The sequence below is a fragment of the Pipra filicauda genome, unplaced genomic scaffold, assembly GCF_003945595.2.
Source record: "Pipra filicauda isolate LSUMZ 115617 unplaced genomic scaffold, ASM394559v2 scaffold71_size5581439_pilon, whole genome shotgun sequence".
NCBI classification, from domain to species: Eukaryota; Metazoa; Chordata; class Aves; order Passeriformes; family Pipridae; genus Pipra; species Pipra filicauda.
The window spans coordinates 1,577,615-1,600,276 of record NW_024104887.1 but is presented as its reverse complement, the minus strand read 5'-3'; the positions used below and the strand labels follow the sequence as shown (position 1 = coordinate 1,600,276).

At 55.7% G+C, this 22,662-nt stretch overlaps 2 protein-coding genes across 4 annotated transcripts; both read left to right on the top strand.

Annotated features, from left to right (window-relative positions):
- Nucleotides 1-861: 861 nt before the first annotated feature.
- LOC113994906 (glutamine-rich protein 2-like) lies at nucleotides 862-11,201 on the top strand. Of its 2 annotated transcripts, none has more exons than XM_027734437.2 (16): nucleotides 862-1,644; nucleotides 6,001-6,069; nucleotides 6,157-6,204; nucleotides 6,403-6,498; nucleotides 6,687-6,778; nucleotides 6,925-7,039; nucleotides 7,208-7,408; nucleotides 7,629-7,760; nucleotides 7,982-8,053; nucleotides 8,231-8,386; nucleotides 8,543-8,658; nucleotides 9,287-9,352; nucleotides 9,652-9,717; nucleotides 10,287-10,428; nucleotides 10,597-10,690; nucleotides 10,947-11,201. In XM_027734437.2, the coding sequence occupies exons 1-16, from the start codon at nucleotides 1,390-1,392 to the stop codon at nucleotides 11,183-11,185; spliced, it is 1,959 nt and encodes a 652-aa protein (XP_027590238.2). In that variant the 5' UTR covers nucleotides 862-1,389; the 3' UTR covers nucleotides 11,186-11,201. The 2 variants fall into 2 exon arrangements, with proteins under 2 accessions (XP_027590238.2, XP_039245192.1); XM_039389258.1 differs by lacking the exon at nucleotides 862-1,644 and adding an exon at nucleotides 4,687-5,711.
- A 3,089-nt stretch (nucleotides 11,202-14,290) lies between these two features.
- On the top strand, nucleotides 14,291-19,868 carry LOC113991122 (glutamine-rich protein 2-like). Of its 2 annotated transcripts, none has more exons than XM_039389270.1 (15): nucleotides 14,291-14,687; nucleotides 14,989-15,057; nucleotides 15,144-15,245; nucleotides 15,493-15,597; nucleotides 15,739-15,830; nucleotides 15,977-16,091; nucleotides 16,570-16,692; nucleotides 16,914-16,988; nucleotides 17,301-17,465; nucleotides 17,586-17,698; nucleotides 18,327-18,392; nucleotides 18,685-18,750; nucleotides 18,836-18,977; nucleotides 19,135-19,228; nucleotides 19,620-19,868. In XM_039389270.1, exons 1-15 carry the CDS (start codon nucleotides 14,433-14,435, stop codon nucleotides 19,796-19,798), a joined length of 1,761 nt encoding a protein of 586 aa, XP_039245204.1. In that variant the 5' UTR covers nucleotides 14,291-14,432; the 3' UTR covers nucleotides 19,799-19,868. The 2 variants fall into 2 exon arrangements, with proteins under 2 accessions (XP_039245204.1, XP_027583011.1); XM_027727210.2 differs by having other exon boundaries at nucleotides 14,977-15,057.
- Nucleotides 19,869-22,662: the final 2,794 nt, after the last annotated feature.

Genomic DNA, 22,662 nt, shown 5'->3' with positions numbered 1-22,662 from the left:
ATGCTCTAGTGCTGTTAAGGAGCACTAGAAATTTCCTGAATAAATTCAGGAAATTTATTCCTGAATTTCCATGACAGCTACACCTCCACTGTCCTCTATCCTGGAGCAAGGCCATGACTAGGGCCGGTGCAGGGCCCTTCCCTGCCCAGAGCTGGCTGTACACGAGCACACAACAATCCCACGCTGTTCCCTGCACACTGCATGTCAGTCTAAACAGTGCAACATTTTATTAATTTTCCCAAAATTCAACTGGAATAGGTTTTCATGTTTGGTACAGATTGCTGAGTCATCTCCCCCTTTTTTTCCTTGCCCCACTTATTAGGTATATTCCCTGTCAAAAATCGGAGGAAAAAATAGTAACAAACATAAATGTACTCCTATTGGTCTCCCCTTTTATCATTCCTATAGGTCATCCCTTTTAGAATCCCTATAGGTCATAGACTTTAACAATCTAATAAGTTGTCCCTTTTAGAATCCCTATAGCTCATCCCTGTTATCATCCCTATAGGTTATATATTTTATCATCCCTATAAGTAATCCCTTTTAGAATCCCTATAGCTCATCCCTGTTATCATCCCTATAGGTTATATATTTTATCATCCCTATAAGTAATCCCTTTTAGAATCCCTATAGCTCATCCCTGTTATCATCCCTATAGGTTATATATTTTATCATCCCTATAAGCAGTCCCTTCTGGCGACTGACCCGCTTCCTCATCGCTTTGGCTGATCCGTTTGATCAGGCTATTTGTTCTATCATTTTATCAACCCTTTTGCTCCTCCCTGTTACCACTCCTATTGGTCTCCCCTTTTATCATTCCTATAGGTCATCCCTTTTGGAATCCCTATAGGTCATAGACTTTAACAATCTAATAAGTTGTCCCTTTTAGAATCCCAATAGGTCATCCCTTTTAGAATCCCTATAGCTCATCCCTGTAATCATCCCTATAGGTTCTATATTTTATCATCCCTGTAAGTAATCCCTTTTAGAATCCCTATAGCTCATCCCTGTTATCATCCCTATAGGTTATATATTTTATCATCCCTATAAGTAATCCCTTTTAGAATCCCTATAGCTCATCCCTGTTATCATCCCTATAGGTTATATATTTTATCATTTCTATAAGTCATCCCGGTTACAATCCCTATAGGTCATATGTTTTAAAATCCCTGTAGGTCATCCCTTTTATCCTCCCTATATGACATACAGTTTAAAATCCCTATTGGCAATCCCTTTTATAATCCATATAGATCATCCCTATAGGGCATCCCTTATATCATCCCTATAGGTCATCCATTTAAAAATCTGTCCTGGTCAACCCCTTTGCCATCACTATTAAGCATCCCTGGCAGATCTTGTCTGGGCAGAAATACTTTTGTGTTTGCAGACATGGCAACACCCTTGGACACTCTCAGCCTCTCCCAGCTGCTGGATCTCGCCATCGGGATGCCCCAGAATGGAGCCGTCCACTTTGCGGCCCTGAGGAAACTGCTGCAGGCCGTGCTGGGGCACCTGGACGTGCAGTACCTGACGGCCCAGGAGCCGTGGACGGGCGAGCTGAGTGGCCCCTCACTGGCTGAGTTGGCCACTGACGTAAAACAAATGAAGAAGGAAATGGAAGCCGTCAAGACATTCATGCCGGAGGTAGTGGCTCTTCCCAGAGCCCCTGGTGCTCCCCCACCAGTCAGTCCCTCCCCACTTCCTCTGAAGTGCTTGACTCTGCCCTCGCTGGGCCGCTGGCAGAGCTTCCTGGCCCTTGGGATGGGCTTCAGTGCTCTGGCACAGAGCCTGGCTCAGGCAGGCGGCACTGGGGCTCTCCCTGCTGACCCTGCCTGTGCCATGGGCTCCCCAGGGCAGGGCTGGGGGTCTCGGGGCAATTGCTGCCCTCGACCCCAGGCCCTTCCACCTCACAGAAGCAACGGCCAGCCAAGACCCACAAGACCAAGCACGTCTCCTGGGCACTGCAGCTCACCCAGATAAAGATCATCCAGGCCTGTGACACATCACCTTCCCCAAGCAGAGAGACAGGAGTGAACAACCAGTACTCTGACACAGACATCGAAGAAGAGAGAAGTATAGCCTTTGAGGAGTTGGTTAATTTAATAAAGAAATAATAAAGATGCAGACAAAGCCTGGTCCCACCAGCCTCTCTCTTCCTCAGGCTCCCTGATGCTCCTCAACCTTTCTCCTCCCTCCTGTCTCTCTGCCACCAGGCTGAGCACATCGTACCCCGCGGCGACGACTTGAGGCCGGCCCTGGTCCCGTGGCACCTTGTGAGACATCTCTGAGGATCTGGGGCCTACTGTGGAACCAGGAGCAGCCCAGGGTGTGCTCAGGCCCCGGGGGCTGCAGAGCCCTCTGCCCCGGAGGGCTGGGAAGCCACAGGCACATCCCCGGAGAGCCTGGCTGGCACTGCTGGGGCTGCTGGTCTCGGAGGCTGCCTGAAATCCTTCCAGTCAGCCCGGACGGCCCCTCAAGAGCAGGGCTGAGCCATGCCCGAGTGCCAGCCCTGATGGCAGGGCCCAGCAGAGCTGTGCCTTCATCTGGGCACTGGCAGATTCCAAGCTCATCTGCCCTCTTCCTCCTGCGGTCCCTTTCTAGAGGGGCAGCAGCAGGGGCTGGCCCACAGGGTTTCCTCTCCCCGGGGGCGGGCAGCCCCTTGCCCAGCCGTCCCTCTCAGGCCCCCTCTGCAGAGCTGCTTTCCAGCCGGGCACCCCCGGCGTGTCCCGGAGCCCGGCGCTGATCCTGCCCCGGCCCGGCGGGGCCCTGCGGCCGGGCCGGGCCATCCCGGGCAGGAGCAGCCCCCGAGGCGGGGGACACACAGGCACAGGGGGACACGGGGAACCCACGCCGGGCACGGGGCCCTCCTGTCCCCACTCCCGCAGAGCCGCGCCCTGTCCCAGCGGAGGAAGGACATGAGCCCACAGCACTGTCTCGGCTGGGCCGGGGAAAGGGCGCTGTCGTTGCCTTGGGAACGAGCCAAGGTGGCCCAACGCAGTTTCTGAGCTCTCTGGCCGCCTAAAGTAACAAGTCAGGGCAGCCCAACCCAGGTTTTGGGCCCCGTGGCCGCCTAAAGTAACAAGTTGTAAAGCTTTCCTCATGAATATGTATAGCCCTGGCCAGTTCATCTACCATCTTCAGCCATGGCTGGCATTTATTTGGAGCTCTCCCCCTGCAGCTGGCACTGTGGTCCAGCTCTGTGATAAAGTGCTGCCTGCTTCCTAATGTTCTAGTGCTGTTAAGGAGCTTTATTCCGGAATTTCCATGACAGCTACACCTCCACTGTCCTCTATCCTGGAGCAGGGTCATGACTAGGGCCGGTGCAGGGCCCTTCCCTGCCCAGAGCTGGCTGTACACGAGCACACAACAATCCCACGCTGTTCCCTGCATGCTGCATGTCAGTCTAAACAGTGCAGCTTTGACTGGGGGAGAGCTATAACCCCCCTTGAGCAAGACCCACAGGGACCACCCTGTATGCAAGTCACAGGGTGACACAAAATGGCCGTTTATTGAACATGGACGTCGGCTTATAAAGGCAGAGCAGAAACCCTTCTGGAAGAAAGGGTGGAGACTGGGAGGAGTATCCAAGGAGTGGCCAATCAGGGTAACAAGGGGCAAAACTTATCGAAACATGAACAAATGAGAAACTATCTCTAGGCAGTACTGCTGCAGCAGGGTTGGACGAACAAGGAAAGGGTTTACATAGAACCAATAGAAGAAAGGGTAACAGGGATACAGAGAAGGGAATCACACATTCTCATAATAAAACATATTATGTCAACAAGAGAACAATTGTATAACTAAGAAAAACACTGGAAACAAACAATCTCCGGGTTATGATGATCATATCTTGAGCATGACAGCCTAGGTGCACTCTGAGATGATGTCTTCCTTTTCCTCCAATCTCTCCCTGTTAAGTTTCTTCCACCATTTGTAGGACTCCATTGGGGCACCTCCAACACAGCTTTTTCTTAATTTTCCTGAAATTCAACTGGAATAGGTTTTCATGTTTGGAACAGATTGCTGAGTCATCTCCCCCTTTTTTTCCTGGCCCAGCTCATTAGGTATATTCCCTGTCAAACACCGGTGAAAAAAATAGTAACAAACATAAATGTGCTGTTTGGATTTTATCTGGTTTTGTTGGGGTTCCTGTGTCCTGCCCGGGCCAACTCACACTGACAGTTCAGTGGCACAGCAAAGCCAGGCTTATTCCCTGCTCCACAATGCAAGAAGAAACCAAGAGCTGAGTGCGAGTTGCCTTGTAACAGAACCAGAGTCTGACATGGCAGAGGAGGAACTGGCTTAGCTGTGACTCAAGTCTTAAACTGAATAAAAGAACAATGAAGGGCTCTCTTCTTTCCTGGAAGAGCTTTGGGCATGGTTCAGTGATTAAAGGGATTCCAAAAGGGCTGGACAAGGACTTTGGACAAGGGCCTTGAGTGACAGGAGAAGGGGCAAGAGCTTCCCACTGCCAGAGGGCAGGGTTGGATGGGATATTGGGAAGAAATTCTTCCCTTTGAGGGTGGTGAGGCACTGGCACAGGTGGCCCAGAGAAAAGTGTGGCTGCCCCATCCCTGCAAGTGTTCAAGGCCAGGTTGGACTGGGCTTGGAGCAACCTGGGCTAGTGGAAGGTTTCCCTGTCCCTGTCCCTTGCAGGGGGGTGGAATGAGATGAGCATTAAGGTCCCTTCCAGCCCAAACCTTTCCATGACTCTATGACCTCATGACTCTATGACCTCATGTCTCCATGGCTCTGTGACCCACTGTGTCCTGGGGGTGGGGTGGGGCCGTTGCCTGGCAACGGGAGCTGTGATGAAGAGGGGCACGTGCAGCGCAGGCCCCAGTCCTTCGAGGGCTGAGGAAGGAGGAAGGAGCCTTCTGGCGACTGACCCGCTTCCTCATCGCTTTGGCTGATCCGTTTGATCAGGCTACTTCTTCTATCGTTTTATCAACCCTTTTGCTTATCCCTGTTACCATTCCTATTGGTCTCCCCTTTTATCATCCCTATAGGTCACCCCTTTTAGAATCCCTATAGATCATCCCTTTTAACATCCCAATAAGTCATCCCTTTTAGAATCCCAATAGGTCATCTCTTTTAGAATCCCTATAGGTCAACCCTTTTAGAACCCCTATAAGGCATCCCTTTTAGAATCCCTCTAGGTCCTACATTTTAACATTCCAATAAGTAATCCCTTTTAGAATCCCTATAGGTCATATATTTCAAAATCCCTGTAGGTAATCCCTTTTATCCTCTCTATAGGACATACAGTTTAAAATCCCTATTGGCAATCCCTTTTATAATCCATATAGATCATCACTTTTATCATCCCTATAGGGCATCCCTTATATCATCCCTATAGGTCATTTAAAAATCCCTCCTGGTCACCCCCTTTACCATCACTTTTAAGCATCCCTGGCAGATCCTGTCTGGGCAGAAAGGCTTTTGTGTTTGCAGACATGGCGACTCCCTTGGAGACTCTCAGCCTCTCCCAGCTGCTGGATCTCGCCATCGGGATGCCCCAGAATGGAGCCGTCCACTTTGCGGCCCTGAGGAAACTGCTGCAGGCCGTGCTGGGGCACCTGGATGTGCAGTACCTGACGGCCCAGGAGCCGTGGACGGGCGAGCTGAGTGGCCCCTCACTGGCTGAGTTGGCCACTGACATAAAACAAGTGAAAAAGGAAATGGAAGCCATCAAGACATTCATGCCGGAGGTAGTGGCTCTTCCCAGAGCCCCTGGTGCTCCCCCACCAGTCAGTCCCTCCCCACTTCCTCAGCAGTGCTTGACTCTGCCCTCACTGCCCAGGCAGCACTTCGGCTGCTGGCAGCGCTTCCTGGCCCTTGGGATGGACTTCAGTGCTCTGGCACAGAGCCGGGCTCCGGCAGGCGGCACTGGGGCTCTCCCTGCTGACCCTGCCTGTGCCATGGGTTCCCCAGGGCAGGGCTGGGGGTCTCAGGGGACTCGCTGCCCTGGGGCTCACCCCCGAGAATCCTTTTTCCTAGATTTTCTCTCAGGCTCTTCATGAGGAGAGTGGTGAGGCCAAAGGTGTGTCAAGGATCCCAGGGGCGCAGGTTTGTGGAGATCACAGTGGGGGTGAAGGTCACGTTCCCCAGGGACACTCCCCAGGGGCCCATCTCTGACACCCCTTTCTCCTACAGTCCCGCATGGCAGAGGACATGAAGAAGATCATGGAGGAGCATGATCAGGTGAACTGCTGCTGTCAGAGGCTCAGCAGCCCTGGCCCTGCTGGATGCATGGAGAGTGCTGCCCGCAGTGCCCTGCCAGCCTGGCTGAGCCTGACCTGCACTGTCCCCTGTGCTGGGCACACCACGGCAGGTTGCAAGGTCCTGCAGGTCCCCAGGGACCTTCCACTGGGACTTACCCCCACCACTTGTGTCTCCTAGGCCATGGCTGACTACCAGGATCTCCGGGAGGAGATTGGCATTATTAAGGCAACACAGTCCCAGATGGCTCAGAAGATGAAGGAGACCCTTGCATCGGTGAGCTGCTGGCTGGTGTCATCTTTGGGCTTTTGTGGGGTGCTTGAGTGTGGCTGCCTGAACTGGGGATGTGGGATCGAGACAGGGACGGGATGTGGGGCCCTGGGTCTGCCCTTGCAGCTGAAGGGCTCTTGCGCTGGGACAACATGGGGTCTGTGCCCTGAGTCTGCCACCACTGCCCTTCCCAGATGAAGAAGATGGAGGACGACATCAGAAAGCTGAGGGAGGATATTGCCAAGTGGAAAGAAGAGACCAATGAGCAGATCAGTCAGCAACTGGAGTAAGAGGACAGGAGAGGGTTTTGTACTCTGTAGGGCTTCAAGGAAGCCCAGAGGGCCTTGGAGCATCCTGGTTTGGGGCTAAGGGACATTGCCCGAGCAGCACTGGGGAGGCTAAGCCAGTCCCTGCCCCCATCTCGCTGGCCAGGTCCGTGCTGCAGGAGACAAAGAGTGAGCTGAAGAAGATGGAGGAGCAGCAGGAGATGAGGAATGCCATGCTGGAGCAGCTGGTGACCGAGACGACCAACCAGATGCAGGAGAAGGTGAGGTGCTGGGGGAGCACTCCCACCACCCGCCAGCTCAGTGGAGGGGTCCTGACGGGGTTCCAGCCACATCCCCCATCTGGCTGGGGCCATCGAGTCCCACGGCAACCAGGTGTGCTGGTTGCATCCATCCCATCTCTGAGCAGATTCCTTCTGCCCTTCCTGCAGCTGGGTGAGCTGGAGGAGACAGTGAGCATTGTGCAGGAGGAGCAGGAGAAGGCAAAGTGCTCCAAGTGCACCTTCGACTACAAAGTGCTTTTGGGGGAGCTCGTCCAGCGCTGTGAGAAACTCGAGGAGGAGGTGGACTCCCTGCAGTCACAGCAGATAGTTGTGGGCAAGGTGGAGAACATCACAAAGCCAAGGAACCAGGTAGGGAGTTGGCACCATGGGAGTGGGCTGATGGCATTCCCTGGCTGGCTGTGCTTTGCTGTAAAATGTTGGGAGCCCCTCACTGCCCCCAGACTGGCTTGGACCAGTCAGCAGCATGGAAGGAAATTAAAGCCTTGGTGCAGATGTCCTGTTGACACTGAGGACTCGTGGAACCAGACTCCCCTTGCTAAGCATCATCTTTTCTTCCACCCTGGAGCAGGACCAGCAGCTCCTGCAGCACATGGAGGACATGGAGGACAGGGTCAGGAAGATTCAAGGGGACTGTGAGGAGCTCAGCTTGGTCTCAGGGAACCTCCAGAAGGACTGTGAGGAAAAGCAGAAAGCTATTGAGGTGGGTGGCTGAAAGTCCTGTGGGGTCAGAGCATCTCCCAGGCACACTCCAGCCAGGGGACCACAAGGAATCTGTCCCCCTGCCGACCTGCTCACAGCCCTGAGGGGGTTCCGAGGGCGTTTCCCAGAGGATTTTGGGTAGGGGGAGCAGGGGCTGCTCAGCTGACCAGGAGGCAGCTCCAGTCCTGCTGCCATGTCATGGGATGCTTTCTGTGTTGAAAGATGCTGTTCCAGTCCTTGGAGACACTGAAGGACAAAGCAGAGGAGCAGAACATGTTGGCGGCAAAGGACATGGTACAGTCTGGTGGGACCGACCCTGCGGGGGTGATGGGGTGAACGGGGCCACCCTGCCCTGGAAGGGGCACGATGGTACAGAGGGAGTGCTTCTCCCTCTGCCCCTGACATGCCCTGGCCCTGCCTGTCATTCCTCAACACTTTCCCCTCTTCACTGCTGCCTTTCTCCTCTGCCAGAAATCTGCCTTGGGCAGCAAAGTCAGTTGCACCCAGTTTGAGGCGAGCATGGAGCGGCTGGATCAGAGGCTGCAGGAGATGCAGGGCCAGGTGTTGGGACAGAATGAGCAATGGAACGAGGTGCAGCAACAGCTCAGCAACATGATGGAAAACAAGGTGAGGGGTGTCTCATCCCTCTCATGCAAAACTGGGAACTTTGGGTCTTGGCAGCCTGAGGCAGCATCCCTCTGAGGGTCCCCCTCTTGGATCTTCCCTGGAGACAGCCATGTCCCATGCCGGGGCAAGTGGCTGAGGGTGTGCACCTGTCCACAGCTGGATCGCCTGGAGCTGAAGCCTTTCCATAAGCAGATGGAGAAGATCTGGCAGAAGAGCATCAAAGAGCTTGAGAAGAAGATGGCAGAGAGTGACAGCGCCGCTGGGCTGAGGAAGTGTGTGGGATGGGGATGGCAATGGCTTTGGGGACAGCGATGGTGCTGTTCCCTCCAGCTGTCCCAGACAGTGCCCACGTGGTACCCTGGCACTGCACCAATTTAGCCACCAAACAAACCGTGGCAATGCTGATGAAGCAGCTGCACCCTCTCCTTCCACCAGCAGCAGGTTCTGCACAGGACAGGAGACATGAGGAGGGGGCAGCTGTGGGACAGAGCCCTCCCAAAGCAAAGGGGGCTGTGGCTGCAAAGGCTTCCAGAAGCAAGGCTGGGAGATGGGCACTCCTTCCCCTGGCAGGGGTGTGACACGCAGAGCCCCAGGGCTGGGTGGTGCCCTGCCCTCCTGGCCAGGCACAGGGGGGTCATTAGTGCTGCTGAAGCACTGCAAGCAGTGCAAGGGCTGCTTGGGATGGCAGCGTGGGCCCTGTGCCCTTCAGCTGGCACCAGCCAGTGGGTTGGGGAATGGGGAGAAACCAGGCCCCACAGCCACGGTTGGCCCTGCAGATGCCGTGACTCCCTGCAGTGCCGTGCCCAGCACCTTGCTGCTGCCAGCGAGCTGCTGCCTGCGGGTGGGCAGGGCTGTGTCCCCCCAGGAGCTCAGCCAGCCCTTTTGTCTCCCCCTCCTTAGGCAGCTGCCAGTCCCTTTCACGTGCCTGTCCTGTGACCGCCCGGTCAAAACACTGGTTCCTGGCCCGTGAGTATCACCTCTGCTTTGGGGGGGCTGCGTGAGTGGGATGGGGCTCAATGGCTGCCAGGGGTGACCCTCTGTGCCAGGCACAGGGGTGAGGGTGTCTGCTTGGGAGGGTCTGACCCTGCTGAGCCCCCTCCTCAGCCCTGCCCATCAGGACGGAGTGTGAGGCCTTGTCCCCAAGGGCTGCCGACACTGTGATGTGCAGTCTGTGAGGTACAAGACTGTGGGTTTTGCGGTACTGCCCCCAGCAGGCGTGAGTTGTTTGTCCCCTGTCACCAACCTGTGGCTTCTGCCCTCCACAGGAAACCCGAGACACTCCCGTACTTGCAGCCACTGCCCCCCATCAAGGACGCACAGCAAAGCCAAAGGTAGGGGACCTGAGGACACATCCCTGGCTCCTGGGGTGCAGGATAGCCCTGCCCTAGCAAGGAGAGCTCTTCTCTGCATGGGGGCGGAGTGGCCTTGTGGGCCTGAGCAGTGCAGGGGAGCAGAGGGAGGGCTGTGGAAGGCCAGTGTTTGCCCCAGCTCTGGGGGTTTTACTGCCCCCTCTCCACTGCCATGTCTAGCCCAGGACTCTGCCTCAAGGTCACTGAAACCACACGTGATGAGTTTTGTCTGGTCTCTGCCTGAGCTCAGGCTTGGGGTGGAGTAGGATGCCTCCTGTGAAAGCAATTCCCACAACCAAGCCCAGCTCCTGCCTGCTGCTGTCCTGTGCACAGGGACCTGCCATGGCCATGGCCAGCTCACCTGGCTGTGGGGAAACAAAGAGCAGATCCAGCCCCATGGGATGGGCTTGGGTGTCCTGCAGCAGGTGGAGAGGAGCTGGGAGGGACACGTGCCACTGGGGAGCACCCCCTGGTCCCCTCCCTGCTGCAGGAGAGTGAAGCCCAGGATGCCACGGTGCCGGGCACTGAGCATCCCTGTGCCCATCCCACAGGAGAACGGTGGTCAATGGCAAGATCCCCCGAGTGGCACCGAGCACCGGGAACCCTCAGAGCAGCAGAAGCCCCAGGCAGCTCATCCAGGCTTCCCCCCGGAACAACGTGCGGCTGAAGGGCATCACAGCACTCCCCAGCAAGGTAGGGAAGGCTCGGACACAGCAGGTGTGACTGAGGCTGGGAGGGTGAGGCTGAGTATGCCAGGGGAATCTGTGCCTTCAGGTGCCCCAGGGAGAGCTGGTTTGGGAGGGTTGCTGGGGGATGATGAGTTGGGCCCTGTGTTGCAACCAGCTGCTCTCTCCTTCCCAGCCTAACGTGACCATAGTGGTGGGCACTTCTGGCCCCAACTCCCCGGAGCAGAAGGACCAGACTCCTGTGGTGGACAGTGCACAGGAAGAGCCAGGTATGGCCCTGTCAGGGCATGGGCTGGTGAAGGGAAAGGGAACTGGTCATCTGCTGGGGAGGGGGCCAGGGAGCAAGCAGGGTCAGTGTGGGACAACAGCGTCTGTGCTGGTGGGTGGGGCCCAGCACCCCCAACCCTGGGGGTCTCTGGACAGGCAGGTGTCCCTGCTGCCTGCCACGTCCTGGGCTGGCAGCGCTGCCCCAGCCGGGGGCTGCCTCTGGGAAGTGGGGAGCTCACCCTTGCCCCTCGTCCCCAGGCCCTTCCACCTCGTCCCCAGGCCCTTCCACCTCACAGGAGCAACGGCCAGCCAAGACCCGCAAGACCAAGCACGTCTCCTGGGCACCTCAGCTCACTCAGATAAAGATCATCCCGGCCCGTGACACGTCACCTTCCCCAAGCAGAGAGAGAGGAGCGAACAACCGGTACTCCGACATAGACATTGAAGAAGAGAGAAGAATAGCCTTTGAGGAGTTGGTTAATTTAATAAAGAAATAATAAAAACGCAGACATAGCCTGCTCCCACCAGCCCCTCTCTTCCTCAGGCTCCCTGATGCTCCTCAACCTTTCTCCTCCCTCCTGTCTCTCTGCCACCACGCTGAGCACATCGTGCCCCGTGGCCAGGACTTGAGGCCGGCCCTGGTCCCGTGGCACCTTGTGGGGCAGCTCTGAGGATCTGGGGCCTGCTGTGGAACCAGGAGCAGCCCAGGGTGTGCTCAGGCCCTGGGGGCTGCAGAGCCCTCTGCCCCGGAGGGCTGTTCGGAAGCCACAGGCACATCCCCGGAGAGCCTGGCTGGCACTGCTGGGGCTGCTGGTCTCGGAGGCTGCCTGAAATCCTTCCAGCCGGCCCGGACAGCCCCTCAGGAGCAGGGCTGAGCCATGCCCGAGTGCCAGCCCTGATGGCAGGGCCCAGCAGAGCTGTGCCTTCCTCTGGGCACTGGCAGATTCCAAGCTCATCTGCCCGCTTCCTCCTGCGGTCCCTTTCTCGAGGGGCAGCAGCAGGGGCTGGCCCACAGGGTTTCCTCTCCCCGGGGGCGGGCAGCCCCTTGCCCAGCCGTCCCTCTCAGGCCCCCTCTGCAGAGCTGCTTTCCAGCCGGGCACCCCCGGCGTGTCCCGGAGCCCGGCGCTGATCCTGCCCAGGCCCGGCGGGGCCCTGCGGCCGGGCCGGGCCATCCCGGGCAGGAGCAGCCCCCGAGGCGGGGGACACACAGGCACAGGGGGACACGGGGAACCCACGCCGGGCACGGGGCCCTCCTGTCCCCATCCCGCAGAGCCGCGCCCTGTCCCAGCGGAGGAAGGACATGAGCCCACAGCTCTGTCTCGGCTGGGCCGGGGAAAGGGCGCTGTCGTTGCCTTGGGAACGAGCCAAGGTGGCCCAACCCAGGTTTTAGCCCTGTGGGCGTTTAAAGTAACAAGTTGTAAAGCTTTCCTCATGAATATGTATAGCCCTGACCAGTTCATCTACCATCTTCAGCCATGGCTGGCATTTATTTGGAGCTCTCCCCCTGCAGCTGGCACTGTAGTCCAGCTCTGTGATAAAGTGCTGCCTGCTTCCTAATGTTCTAGTGCTGTTAAGGAGCTTTATTCCTGAATTTCCATGACAGCTACACCTCCACTGTCCTCTATCCTGGAGCAGGGTCATGACTAGGGCCGGTGCAGGGCCCTTCCCTGCCCAGAGCTGGCTGTACACGAGCACACAACAATCCCACGCTGTTCCCTGCATGCTGCATGTCAGTCTAAACAGTGCAGCTTTGACTGGGGGAGAGCTATAACCCCCCTTGAGCAAGACCCACAGGGACCACCCTGCATGCAAGTCACAGGGTGACACAAAATGGCCGTTTATTGCACATGGACGTCGGCTTATAAAGGCAGAGCAGAAACCCTTCTGGAAGAAAGGGTGGAGACTGGGAGGAGTATCCAAGGAGTGGCCAATCAGGGTAACAAGGGGCAAAACTTATCGAAACATGAACAAATGAGAAACTATCTCTAGGCAGTACTGCTGCAGCAGGGTTGGACGAACAAGGAAAGGGTTTACATAGAACCAATAGAAGAAAGGGTAACAGGGATACAGAGAAGGGAATCACACATTCTCATAATAAAACATATTATGTCAACAAGGGAACAATTGTATAACTAAGAAAAACACTGGAAACAAACAATCTCCGGGTTATGATGATCATATCTTGAGCATGACAGCGTAGGTGCACTCTGAGATGATGTCTTCCTTTTCCTCCGATCTCTCCCTGTTAAGTTTCTTCCACCATTTGTAGGACTCCATTGGGGCACCTCCAACACAGCTTTTTCTTAATTTTCCTGAAATTCAACTGGAATAGGTTTTCATGTTTGGAACAAATTGCTGAGTCATCTCCCCCTTTTTTTCCTGGCCCCGCTCATTAGGTACATTCCCTGTCAAACACCGGAGGAAAAAATAGTAACAAACATAAATGTGCTGTTTGGATTTTATCTGTGGTTTTGTTGGGGTTCCTGTGTCTTGCCTGGGCCAAGTCACACTGACAGTTCAGCGGCACAGCAAAGCCAGGCTTATTCCCTGCTCCACAATGCAAGAAGAAACCAAGAGCTGAGTGCGAGTTGCCTTGTAACAGAACCAGAGTCTGACATGGCAGAGGAGGAACTGGCTTAGCTGTGACTCCAGTCTTAAACTGAATAAAAGAACAATGAAGGGCTCTCTTCTTTCCTGGAAGAGCTTTGGGCATGGTTCAGTGATTAAAGGGATTCCAAAAGGGCTGGACAAGGACTTTGGACAAGGGCCTTGAGTGACAGGAGAAGGGGCAAGAGCTTCCCACTGCCAGAGGGCAGGGTTGGATGGGATATTGGGAAGAAATTCTTCCCTTTGAGGGTGGTGAGGCACTGGCACAGGTGGCCCAGAGAAAAGTGTGGCTGCCCATCCCTGCAAGTGTTCAAGGCCAGGTTGGACTGGGCTTGGAGCAACCTGGGCTAGTGGAAGGTGTCCCTGTCCCTGTCCCTTGCAGGGGGGTGGAATGAGATGAGCATTAAGGTTCCCTTCCAGCCCAAACCTTTCCATGACTCTATGACCTCATGGCTCTATGACCTCATGTCTCCATGGCTCTGTGACCCACTGTGTCCTGGGGGTGGGGTGGGGCCGTTGCCTGGCAACGGGAGCTGTGATGAAGAGGGGCACGTGCAGCGCAGGCCCCAGTCCTTCGAGGGCCGAGGAAGGAGGAAGGAGCCTTCTGGCGACTGACCCGCTTCCTCATCGCTTTGGCTGATCCATTTGATCAGGCTACTTCTTCTATTGTTTTATCAACCCTTTTGCTCATTCCTTTTACCATCCCTATTGGTCTCCCCTTTTATCATCCCTATAGGTCATCCCTTTTAACATCCCAATAAGTCATCCCTTTTAGAATCCCTATAGGTCATCCCTTTTACAATCCCTATAAGGCATCCCTGTTGTCATCCCTATAGTTTAGACAATTTATCATCCCTATAAGTCATCCCTTTTGGAATTCCTATAGGTCATCACTTTTATCATCCCCATAGGTCACATAGTTTAAAATCCATATAGGTCTTCCCTTTTATCATCCCCATAGGTCATCCCCGTTCTCATCCCCATAGGTAATCCCGGTTATCATCCCTATAGGGCATCACCCTTATCATCCCTATAGGTCATATATTTTAAAATCCCTATTGGTCATCCCATTTGCCATCGCTTTTGCACATTCCTGGCAGATCCTGTCTGGTCAGAAAGGCTTTTGTGTTTGCAGACATGGCGACTCCCTTGGACACTCTCAGCCTCTCCCAGCTGCTGGATCTCGCCATCGGGATGCCCCAGAATGGAGCCGTCCACTTTGCGGCCCTGAGGAAACTGCTGCAGGCCGTGCTGGGGCACCTGGACGTGCAGTACCTGACGGCCCAGGAGCCGTGGACGGGCGAGCTGAGTGGCCCCTCACTGGCTGAGTTGGCCATGGGCATGAAGGACATGAAGCAGGAGATGGAATCCTGCAGGAAACTTGTCTCTGAGGTAGTGGTTCTTCCCAGAGCCCCTGGTGCTCCCCCACCAGTCAGTCCCTCCCCACTTCCTCAGCAGTGCTTGACTCTGCCCTCACTGCCCAGGCAGCGCTTGGGCCGCTGGCAGAGATTCCTGGCCCTTGGGATGGACTTCAGTGCTCTGGCACAGAGCCGGGCTCGGGCCGGCGGCACTGGGGCTCTGCCTGTTGACCCTGCCTGTGCCATGGGCTCCCCAGGGCAGGGCTGGGGGTCTCGGGGGACTTGCTGCCATGGGGCTCACCCCCGAGAACCCTTTTTCCTAGACTGTCTCTCAGGAGATTGGTGCGATAAAGGCCGAACATTCCCGTGTGTCAGAGGACATCAAGAAGATCCAGGAGGCACAGGTCTTGTGCAGACCACAGTGGGGGTGAAGGTCGTGTTCCCCAGGGACACTCCCCGGGGGCTCATCTCTGACACCCCTTTCTCCTAGGCCATGGCTGAATCCAAGCATCTCCAGGAGATTGACAAGTTAAAGGCTGCACAGTCCCGCATGGCAGAGGACATGAAGAAGGTCCAGGAGGAGCGTGACCAGGTGAACTGCTGCCATCAGACACTTGTGGCTCTGAGGCAGCAGCCAGTGGCCTCGGCTGTGCCGGCCGCAGGCTCAGCAGCCCTGGCCCTGCTGGATGCATGGAGAGTGCTGCCCGCAGTGCCCTGCCAGCCTGGCTGAGCCTGACCTGCACTGTCCCCTGTGCTGGGCACACCACGGCAGGGGGAAGGTCCTGCAGGTCCCCAGGGACCCTCCCCTGGGACTCACCCCCACCACCCCTCTCTCCTAGGCCATGGCTGAGTGCCAGGATCTCCGTGAGGAGATTGACAGGATGAAGGTGACACAGACACACATGGAAGATGACATTCGGAGGATGAAGGAGACCCTTGCATCGGTGAGCTGCTGGCTGGTGTCACCCTTGGGCTCTTGTGGGGCACTTGAGTGTGGCTCTGTGAGCTGGGGATTTGGGCTCGGGCTGGGGACCAGGTGTGGGGCCCTTGGTCTGCCCTGACTCTGCCACCACTGCCCTTCCCAGATGAAGAAGATGGAGGACGACATCAGAAAGCTGAGGGAGGATGTGGCCAAGTGGAAAGAAGAGATCAGCAAGCAGATCACTCAGCAAATGGAGTAAGAGCATGGGAGAGGGTTTAGTAGCCTAGAGGGCTGCAAGGAAGCCCAGGGGGCCTGGAAGCATCCTGGTTTGGGGGTAAGGGACATTGCCCAAGCAGTGCTGGGGAGGCTAAGCCCGCCCCTTCCCCCATCTCGCTGGCCAGGTCCGTGCTGCAGGAGACAAAGAGTGAGCTGAAGAAGATGGAGGAGCAGCAGGAGATGAAGAATTCCATGCTGGAGATGCTGGTGACTGAGACAGCCAACCAGCTGAATGCTCAGGTGAGGTGCTGGGAGAGCACTCCCACCACCTGCCGACTCAGTGGAGGGGTCTGGGCGGGGTTCCAGCCACATCCCCCATCTGGATGGGGCCATCGAGTCCCACGGCATCCAGGTCTGCTGGCTGCATCCATCCCATCCTGCAGCTGGGCGAGCTGGGAGAGATAGTGGGGACCGTGCAGGAGGGGCAGGAGATGGAGAAGGCAGCGTGCTCCAACTGCACCTTCAACTACAGAGTACTTTGGGGAGGGGGCTGAAGGCATCTCCTGGCTGGCTGTGCTTTGCTGTAATGTAGGGGAGCCCCTTGCTGCCCCAAATTGGCTTGGACTAGTCAGCAGCATGGAAGAAAATTAAAGCCTTGGTGCAAATGTCCCGCAGACACTGAGGGTTTGTGGCCACTGGCTGAGTAATCCAGGTCTGTCCGTGTGGGGAAAACAGACCCCCTTTACTCAGCACCACCTGTTCTTCCTCTCTGGAGCAGGACCAGCAGCTGCTGCAGCACATGGAGGAAATGTTCAGGAAGATTCAGGAAGACTGTAACAAGCTCAGATCTGTCTCAGTGAGCCTCCAGACAGACTGTCAGATGAAGCAGAAAGCTATTGAGGTGGGTGGCTGAAAGTCCTGCATGGTCACTGCATCTCCCAGGCACACTCCAGCCAGGGGACTACAAGGAATCTGTCCCCCTGCCGACCTGCTCACAGCCCTGAGGGGGTTCCGAGGGCGTTTCCTGGACGATTTTGGGTAGAGGGAGCAGGGGTGGCTCAGCTGGCCAGGAGGCAGCTCCAACCCTACTGCAGTTTCATGGGATGCTTTCTGTGTTGAAAGATACTGTTCCAGTCCTTGGAGAAGCTGAAGAAGGAAAAAGTAGATGAGCAGAACATGTTGACAGCAATGGACATGGTACAGTCTCGAGGGCCCTCTGTGCCAGCCCAGGGCTTCCTGGGCAGGGTGACAAATGCCCCTTGTCCCTTGAGGGCTGTTTGGCAAAAGTGGTCTGGGAGAGGGAGGATTTCCAGACCAAGTGCAAGTCCCTTGCCTCTCCACTGGTGGGACAACCCCATGGGGGGGATGGGTTGAATGGGGCCACCCTGCCCTGAAAGGGGCACGATGGCACGGAGGGAGTGCTTCTCCCTCTGCCCCTGACATGCCCTGGCCCTGCCTGTCATTCCTCAACCATTTCCCCTCTGCTCTCCTGCCTTTCCCCTCTGTTAGAAAGCGGACAAAGATGCCTTGGGCAGCAAAGTCGATTGCACTCAGTTTGAGGCAAGCATGGAGCAAATGGATGGGAGGATGCAGGAGATGCAGGGCCAGATGTCAGGACAGAAGCAGCACTGCAATGAGCTGCAGCAGAAGCTCAAGGACATGATGGAAAACAAGGTGAGCGGTGCCTCGTCCCTGCCATGAGAAACTGGCACACTTGGCAGGCTGAGGAATTTCCCTGGAGCTGGCCACGACCCCTGCCAGGGCAGCTGGCTGAGGGTGTGCACCTGTCCACAGCTGGATCGTGGGGAGCTGAAGTATTTCCGAAATCGGTTAGAGGAGATCTGGAAGGGGAAGATGGAGGACCTTGAGAACAGGATCTTGGGTGACAGCGCCGCTGGGCTGAGGAAGTGAGTGGGATGGGGATGGCAATGGCTTTGGGGACAGCAATGGTGCTGTTCCCTCCAGCTGTCCCAGACAGTGCCCACGTGGTACCCTGGCACTGCACCAATTTAGCCACCAAAGGAACCGTGGTGATGCTGATGAAGCAGCTGCACCCTCTCCTTCCACCAGCAGCAGGTTCTGCACAGGAAAGGAGGCACAAGGAGGGGGCAGCTGTGGGATAGAGCCCTCCCAAAGCAAAGGGGGCTGTGGCTGCAAAGGCTTCCAGAAGCAAGGCTGGGAGATGGGCACTCCTTCCCCTGGCAGGGGTGTGACATGCAGAGCCCCAGGGCTGGGTGGTGCCCTGCCCTCCTGGCCAGGCACAGGGGGGTCATTAGTGCTGCTGAAGCACTGCAAGCAGTGCAAGGGCTGCTTGGGATGGCAGCGTGGGCCCTGTGCCCTTCAGCTGGCACCGGCCAGTGGGTTGGGGAATGGGGAGAAACCAGGCCCCACAGCCACGGTTGGCCCTGCAGACGCCGTGACTCCCTGCAGTGCCGTGCCCAGCACCTTGCTGCTGCCAGCGAGCCGCTGCCTGCGGGTGGGCAGGGCTGTGTCCCCCCAGGAGCTCAGCCAGCCCTTTTGTCTCCCCCTCCTTAGGCAGCTGCCAGTCCCTTTCACGTGCCTGTCCTGTGATCGCCCGATCAAAACGCAGGTTCCTGGCCCGTGAGTATCACCTCTGCTTTGGGGGGGCTGCGTGAGTGGGATGGGGCTCAATGGCTGCCAGGGGTGACCTGCTGTGCCAGGCACAGGGGTGAGGGTGTCTGTCTGGGAGGGTCTGATTCTGTTGAGCCCCCTCCTCAAAGCTGCCCGTCCAGAGGGAGTGAGAGGCCTTGTCCCCAAGGGCTGCCAGCAGTGGAAACTGTGAGGTACAAGGCTGTGGGTTTTGGGGTATTACCCGCAGCAAACGTGAGTTGTTTGTCCCCTGTCACTCACCTGTGGCTTCTGCCCTCCACAGGAAACCCGAGACACTCCCGTACTTGAAGCCGATGCCCCCCAGCAAGGACCCACAGCAAAGCCAAAGGTGGGGAGTTGGGTGCCTCGTGTGAAAGGAGTTCCATGCACTGCCCTGTGCTGGGAACTGAGCATCCCTGTGCCCCATCCCACAGGAGACCAGTGGTCAATGGCAGGGTCCCCCGAGTGCCCCAGACCGGTGGGGACCCTGAGAGATTCAGCCACGCGGTGCAGCGCATCCAGCCTTGCCCCCGCCTCAGTGCACAACTGCAGCGCCTCATGACACTCCCCAACAAGGTAGGGAAGGCTCAGACACAGCAGGTGTGACTGAGGCTGGGAAGGTGAGGCTGAGTATGCAGAGGGAATCTGTGCCTTCAGGTGCCCCAGGGAGAGCTGGGTTGAGAGGGTTGCTGGGGGAGGCTGAATTGAACCCCAGCTGCTCTCTCCTCCCCAGCCTACTGTGATCAAACTGCTGGACAGCAATGGCAACATCTCCCAGGTCCAGAAGGACCAGCCTCCTGTGGTGGACAGAGCACAGGATGAGCCAGGTATGGCCCTGTCGGGGCACGGGACTGGGAAGGGAAAGGGAACTGTTTGTCTGCTGGGGAGCAAGCAAAGCTTTGTGTGCAGAACTGGGCAGGCTGGCATGGGGGTCTCGGGTCTGGAGTTGGATGGAAGAGGCAGAAGCAGGATGGAGCAGGAGGACTGGCAGATGGGGTGACTGGGGCTGGGGGTGGAGCACGGTGGGGGGATGGCCCTGGCCAGTGTGGGACAACAGCTTGTGTGCTGGTGGGTGGGGACCAGCACCCCCAACCCTGGACAGTGGTCTCTGGACAGGCAGGTGTCCCTGCTGCCTGCCACGTCCTGGGCTGGCAGCGCTGCCCCAGCCGGGGGCTGCCCCTAGGAAGTGGGGAGCTCACCCTTGCCCCTCGTCCCCAGGCCCTTCCACCTCACAGGACCACCGACCAGCCACGACCCACAGCCACGTCTCCCGAACACCAGCGCTCGTCCAGACACTCCGGCCCGGCCAGACGTCGTCAGCCCCCAAACAGCTGGACAGGACTGGGTGCCCAGTGCTCGACAAGGGACGTCTTCTCAGCAGACACAGGAATTTGTGAAAACTGCCCTCTCAAAGATGACTTTTCGGTTTTATTAGGCTAATAAAAAACCCATAAAAATGCAGACATAGCCTGGTCCCACCAGCCTCTCTCTTCCTCAGGCTCCCTGTTGCTCCTCAACCTTTTTCCTCCCTCCTGTCTCTCTGCCACCAGGCTGAGCACAGGAGCAGTTCCAAAGGCAGGGGGACACACAGGCACAGGGGTGACATGGGGAAGCCACGCCGAGCATGGGTCCCCCCATCAGCACTCCAGCAGAGCTGCACCATGTCCCAGCAGAGAAAGACCATAAGCCCAGACCAGTGTCTCTGCTGTGGGGGTGAAGCGCCATCTGCGCAGGGATGCTCCTCACACTGTGGTGGGAATAAAATGTAGCTGAAAGTGCTGCAAATTACATGGAAGTGACAGTTAATTAAACACTCAGAATCCAGAGAGAAGTCCAGAAGATTCAGTCGCGTTGAGGATGAATATGCATATCCATGGCTAGTAAACACATTTATCATGAGCAAAGAGAGCAAAGCCAGGCTTATTCCACACTCCACAATGCAAGAGGAAACCCAGACATGAGTGTGAGTTGCCTTGTAAAAGAAGAAAAGTCTGACACAGCAGAGGAGGAACTGCCTTAACTGTAACTTAGTTGTAATCCAAGAAAGAAAGCCCTGACCCTCCGTCTCTCATGTGCAGTTGGTGTGCCAACTAGGTTGGCAGCAAGAGCTTTCTGTGTGGGTACCTTTGTTGTGGGAGGAATCTTTGTCCATATTGAATTTTGGCAGTTGGAGGATCACATTAGGGGCAGTGGTCCTGCCAGCGAACGACTGGCCTTCCACCCAGGAAAGAAAGCCCTGACCCTCCATCTCTGGTGTGCAGTTGCTGTGCCACTCTGGGCACTAGGTGGGCAGCAAGAGCTTTCTGTGTGGGCACCTTTGGTCTGGGAGGAATCTTCACTTGTATTCAGTTTTGGGGAGGTGGGAGCAGCAATTGCAGCACAGGGCTGAAAAAAGGGAACAGCAGCCCTTTCCCCCAGGACAGAAAGCCTGTGAGTCTTGTCTTTCAGGTGCAGTTGGTGGGGCAGCCTGGAGAGAAAGCCCTTACTGTCCATCTCTCAGGTGCAATTGGTGGGCCACTCTCAGCACTACATGGCCAGCAAGAGCTTTCTTTGCGAGCACCTTTTGTCTGGAAGGAATCTTTGTCCGTCTTGAATTTTGGCAGTCGGACTCATCTAAAGATCTCCTGAATTACTGGTCTCATTTGCTTATTTTGTGAAGAAATATCAATAAACATGGAATTTCTTAGAACTCACAGATAAAGGGAAGTGGGAAGGGAAGAGTTCACAGCCCCAAGGCTTCCAGAGCTCAAGTAGGGTTTGGATAACACTCTCAGGCACATGGTGGGATTTTGGGGTTTTCCTGTGCAGGGGCAGGAGTTGGGCTTGATGATCCTTTTGGGTCCCTTCCAGCTTAGGATATTCCATGATTTTATGATTCTTTAAACACAATAACCTGAGGAACAGTCAATGTAGTTTTTAAAGGAATGTCATGGCTCAGAAATCTGTTACTGCCGAGACGGCGTGTGTGGACAATAGTGACCTGATCTGTGTAATGCCATCCAAAAAAAGCTTTAAAGATGTATCATAGAGTTTTCAGGGACACTCAGCTGTAAGATATCAACAGCTTGCAAAGCTGGGAAGCAAAGATAAGGCAAATTGGTTAAAATGCAGAGATTTCCTGTCGGATGCTCTGAGTGTCTCCACTGGGACTGGAATTTTCAGCATGTTCATAAGTGGTGGAGAAAAGGCCATAAATAGCATGGTGACAACATTTCTGGTGGAGAAAATAGTTCAGAACTGTCATAGCTAAAGGTGACTGGAAGGATTTCAGGCTGCAGAACGAGTGGGTGATAACATGGAAAATGAGATTCAATGTTGATAAGGATAAAGCAAAGCACATCCCTCGCTGTTCATGGGGGGACTCTAAATTAGCTGATGCCAGTCAAGAGCTGAGGGTAACTGTAGGCAATTCTCTGAAAACATCAGCTGAAGGTTCAGGACTAATTAAAAATTTAAAAAGGTTCCAGAAATTGCAAGGAAAATATCACTTGCCCCATATAAAGAAGGGGGTGCTCATGGGTGTGTGTGGCTTTGGTGCCTGGCTCAGAAAAGATGGAGAAGAACTGGAGAAGGTCACAGAGATGGAGAAAATGTGTGGTCAGAGGTGGGAATAGCATCCCTGTAAGAAAAGGCTGAATAGATCAGGACTGTGTTAGAAACGAGATGAATGAGGATCCAATCCCCTGCCATGGGCTGGGACACCTGCCTCTATCCCAGGTTGCTCCAAGCCCCATCCAGCCTCGCCTTGGACACTTCCAGGGATGGGGCAGCCACAGTTTCTCTGGGCAACCTGTGCCAGGGCCTCACCACCCTCACAGCCAGGACTTCCTTCCCAATATCCACTTATCCCCACCTTCTGGCAGTGTTAAGCCATTTCCCCTTCTCTTATCCCTCCAGGCCTTTGTCCAAAGTCCCTCTCCAGCTCTCTTGGAGCCCCTTTAGGCACTGGAAGGGCACTGGGGATGCAGACATGGATGCAGTAGGAACAGGGAACAGTTAAAGATGGTTATTCTGCATTTTCACAGCTGGTAGTCAGACTAGATGATCTCCAGAGATCCCTTCCAACCTTCACTATTGTGTGATTCTGTGATTGTGGGGGTACCAGGCAAAGGAATGGCAAGTTCATCTCAGAATGTTGTGAAACCAGAAGTCTAAATGGACTCAATAAGGAATTGGACAAACTGATGGAGGACTGGAGCTGTTAAAATTCTCTGTGTGTCCAAAGCAAGGCTGACTGATGGGAACTGAGGACACAGGTACA

Coding starts and splice junctions, on each gene's coding strand:
- LOC113994906 (XM_027734437.2), top strand. CDS start 1,390: ATGGCAACACCCTTGGACACTCTCAGCCTCTCCCAGCTGCTGGATCTC. Junction 6,070..6,156: donor CAAGGATCCCAGGGGCGCAG/GTTTGTGGAGAT, acceptor TTTCTCCTACAG/TCCCGCATGGCAGAGGACAT. Junction 8,659..9,286: donor AGCGCCGCTGGGCTGAGGAA/GTGTGTGGGATG, acceptor CCCCCTCCTTAG/GCAGCTGCCAGTCCCTTTCA.
- LOC113991122 (XM_027727210.2), top strand. CDS start 14,433: ATGGCGACTCCCTTGGACACTCTCAGCCTCTCCCAGCTGCTGGATCTC. Junction 14,688..14,976: donor GCAGGAAACTTGTCTCTGAG/GTAGTGGTTCTT, acceptor CCTTTTTCCTAG/ACTGTCTCTCAGGAGATTGG. Junction 15,598..15,738: donor TGAAGGAGACCCTTGCATCG/GTGAGCTGCTGG, acceptor TGCCCTTCCCAG/ATGAAGAAGATGGAGGACGA.